The 3,660-nt window shown below is 57.9% G+C and overlaps 1 protein-coding gene across 1 annotated transcript in view; it reads right to left on the bottom strand.

Moving 5' to 3' along the window:
- Positions 1-1,380: 1,380 nt before the first annotated feature.
- Positions 1,381-3,660, bottom strand: part of LOC133362949 (intraflagellar transport protein 80 homolog) — a 29,188-nt gene continuing 26,908 nt past the window's right edge. The window contains exon 9 of the mRNA XM_061581927.1: positions 1,381-1,541. Within this exon, the coding sequence (XP_061437911.1) occupies positions 1,404-1,541 (138 nt within the window). The 3' untranslated portion in view covers positions 1,381-1,403. The remainder of the gene's footprint in view (positions 1,542-3,660) is intronic.

The following is a 3,660-nucleotide window of genomic DNA, read 5'->3' as shown; positions in this document are numbered from 1 at the left end:
GTACGCGGTCCAGACCTCCCCAGAGACCCTGGCTAAAGGAGTTGTTCAAGATAGTTGAGAGAAAATGACAAGCTCCCTCCCGTCATCTCTACAGGATCCAACATCGGAGAATGAGGCTTTGCTCCGAGGTTCGGCGTGCAACACTCATCACTCATTGATACCAGTGATGACCGCCATTATCCATTGATACCACACACAGTGATGCTTACCGCTGCTCACCACGCCAGCACACACAGAGAGAGGACACGGGATGCAGCGAGGCCTCCAAGCCACGTGAGTTTAATTTCACACAAGTGCCTGGTGGTGATAATGGTGGTGGTGGTGATAATAACAGATGGTGCTGATGACATTGATGATAATGATGGACATTGTGGCGAGGATGATGGCGGTTATAATGATGATGGTGGTGATGGTGAGAATGGTAGTGATGGAGGTGATGGTCACGGTGGTGGTGGACGGTGGTGGTAGTGGTGATGGTGGTGATGATGACGGTGGGTGGTGGTGGAGGTGATGATGGTGGTGGTGATGGTGGTGATGGTGGTGGTGGTGGTGATGAATGGTGACGGTGGTGGTGGTGGTGATGATGACGGTGGTGATGATGATGGGATGGTGGTGATGGTGGTGACGGTGGTGGTGGTGGTGACGATGGTGGTGGTGATGGTGGTAGTGGTGATGGTGATGATGATGGTGGTGGTGATGATGACGATGGTGGTGGTGATGATGACGATGGTGGTGGTGGTGATGGTGGTGGTGGTGGTGATGGTGGTGATGATGACGATGGTGGTGATGATGACGATGGTAATGGTGGTGATGGTGGTGATGGTGATGATGGTGGTGACGGTGGTGGTAGTGGTGGATGGTGGTGACGATGGTGATGATGATGAGGATGCATCTCCAGTGACGAGGGCTCGAGTATCTCCGTGTGTGTCCGCTCTCGCGTGTCCCCAAGTGTCCCCAAGTGTCCCAACGTGTCCCAACATGTCCCCGTGTGTCCCAACGTGTCCCCACGTGTCCCAACGTGTCCCCACGTTCCCCCCGTGTCCCCCATGTCCCCGTCTGATCCCAAGTGTCCCCGTGTGTCCCAAAGTGTCCCAACGTGTCCCCGTGTGTCCCCAAGTGTCCCCAAGTGTCCCCGTGTGTCCCCAAGTGTCCCAACGTGTCCCAACGTGTGATCCCAAGTGTCCCAATGTGTCCCAAAGTGTCCCCACGTGTCCCACTGTGTCCCACTGTGTCCCACTGTGTCCCCGTGTGTCCCCACGTGTCCCACTGTGTCCCCGTGTGTCCCGACGTGTCCCCCCATTTCCTGAATGTTACCACTGTGTCCCCATGTCCCCCCCTCCCCCCCCCCGTGTGCCCCCCCCCCCCCGTGTGTCTCCCGGTGTGCCCCCCACCACGGCTCCGCGCTATCTTTGCACCGCGTGCCCCCCCCTGGCTCCCTGCGTCGTCACCGTCGTCGTCGTCGTCGTCGCCCCCCCCCTCTCCCGCTCCTTCTGCAGCTCCAGCTCGATCTTGGCCTCCACCTTCTCCCAGTCCACCTCCACCTACAAACACAAAGATCCCCCCCGCCAGCGTGCGTCGCCTTGAGCAAGCTGTCCAGGCCTAATGCCGTTCGTGGCGAGTAGCAGCAGTAGCAGCAGTAGTAGCAGCAGCAGTAGCAGCAGTAGTAGCAGCAGTAGCAGCAGTAGCAGCAGTAGCAGCAGTAGTAGCAGCAGTAGTAGCAGTAGCAGCAGTAGCAGCAGCAGCAGTAGTAGCAGCAGCAGCAGTAGTAGCAGTAGCAGCAGCAGTAGTAGCAGCAGTAGTAGTAGCAGCAGCAGCAGTAGTAGCAGCAGCAGCAGTAGTAGCAGCAGCAGCAGTAGTAGCAGTAGCAGCAGTAGTAGTAGCAGTAGCAGCAGCAGCAGTAGCAGTAGTAGCAGCAGCAGTAGCAGCAGTAGTAGCAGCAGTAGCAGCAGCAGCAACAGCAGCAGCGGCAGCAGCAGCAGCAGCAGTAGTAGTAGCAGCAGTAGTAGCAGCCGCAGTAGCAGCAGTAGTAGCATCAGCAGCAGTAGTAGAGCAGCAGTAGTAGCAGCAGTAGTAGCAGTAGCAGGCAGTAGCAGCAGTAGCAGCAGTAGTAGCAGCAGTAGTAGCAGTAGCAGCAGTAGCAGCAGCAGCAGTAGTAGCAGCAGCAGCAGTAGTAGCAGTAGCAGCAGCAGTAGTACAGCAGTAGTAGTAGCAGCAGCAGCAGTAGTAGCAGCAGCAGCAGTAGTAGCAGCAGCAGCAGTAGTAGCAGTAGCAGCAGTAGTAGTAGCAGTAGCAGCAGCAGCAGTAGCAGTAGTAGCAGCAGCAGTAGCAGCAGTAGTAGCAGCAGTAGCAGCAGCAGCAACAGCAGCAGCGGCAGCAGCAGCAGCAGCAGTAGTAGTAGAAGCAGTAGTAGCATCAGCAGCAGCAGTAATAGCAGGTAGTAGACAGCAGTAGCAGCAGCAGTAGTAGCAGCAGTAGTAGCAGCAGCCGCAGTAGCACGTAGCAGCAGTAGCAGCAGCAGCAGTAGCAGCAGCAGCAGTAGTAGCAGCAGTAGCAGCAGCAGTAGCAGCAGCAGCAGCAGCGGCAGCAGCAGCAGCAGTAGCAGCAGCGGCAGTAGCAGCAGTAGCAGCAGCAGTAGCAGCAGCAGCAACAGCAGCAGCGGCAGCAGCAGCAGCAGTAGCAGCAGCAGTAGTAGCAGCAGTAGCAGCAGTAGCAGCAGCAGCAGCAGCGGCAGCAGCAGCAGTAGTAGCAGCAGTAGCAGCAGTAGCAGCAGCAGCACACGACGGAGCGTGGGTGACCAACACCACACCAGGACTGGCCACCCTCTGTCCGGTGATTCACCACACACCGCACCAGGTACTCATTTGAGGCCGAGTCGACCTAGGGGAGGCCCAGGACCGGTTCTGATAACCGTCACTGGTGTTGGGCGTGAGCGGGGACCCAACTGGGGTCCTTAGCGCAGCGCACTAATCGCTGCACTACTGCCCCCACCACAAAGTGCTGTTAGCGAGCACCTATGAAGGCCGGCACGGCACACGAGGGGGTGGGTGGCCAGCACCACGCCCGGCCGCCTTTGTCTCTCCAGTGGCGATGTTTACACACCGCACCAGGTACTCGTTTGAGGCCGAGTCGACCTAGGGGAGGCCCGGGACGGGTTCAGATAATCGTCACCGGTGTTGGCCGCGAGCGGGAATCGAACCCGGGTCGCCAGGTTCGTAGCGCAGCGTAGCGCTAACCGCTGCACCATCGCCCCCCCCACTACACACACACGTGTACACATGCACGTACACACACACACACAGTCACACGTACACTAACTCCTCAGAGCGAGCAGCAATTACCAGATCATCGGCATACGTAACGCGGCTAACTAATCGGGAGCCATCCCTCGATCAGCCTCCCGTCGTACCAGATAGAGATGCCTCTGGTGCAGACATGGAAGGCTTCTCAAAGTTCGTGGTCGAAGATGTTCGATAATTTAGACGCGAGAGGACATCCCCGTCGCACCCCCAAGGTGAACCGGGAATGGCTCTTGACCCCCGGCCACGCAGCTCTACCCGGGCCCGCCCACCTCAATCAAGGCCCTCTCGAGTGTGGCACCAAAGATGTGTCACTCTTCAGACGCTGTCTTTCCGACAGACCTGTTCTTCACCTGAGGACGGG

This window comes from Lethenteron reissneri, unplaced genomic scaffold (assembly GCF_015708825.2).
Source record: "Lethenteron reissneri isolate LAM-NWPU_2019-01 unplaced genomic scaffold, ASM1570882v1 scaffold_1638, whole genome shotgun sequence".
Lineage (NCBI taxonomy): Eukaryota > Metazoa > Chordata > Hyperoartia > Petromyzontiformes > Petromyzontidae > Lethenteron > Lethenteron reissneri.
This window is presented reverse-complemented; position numbering and strand designations above follow the sequence as displayed.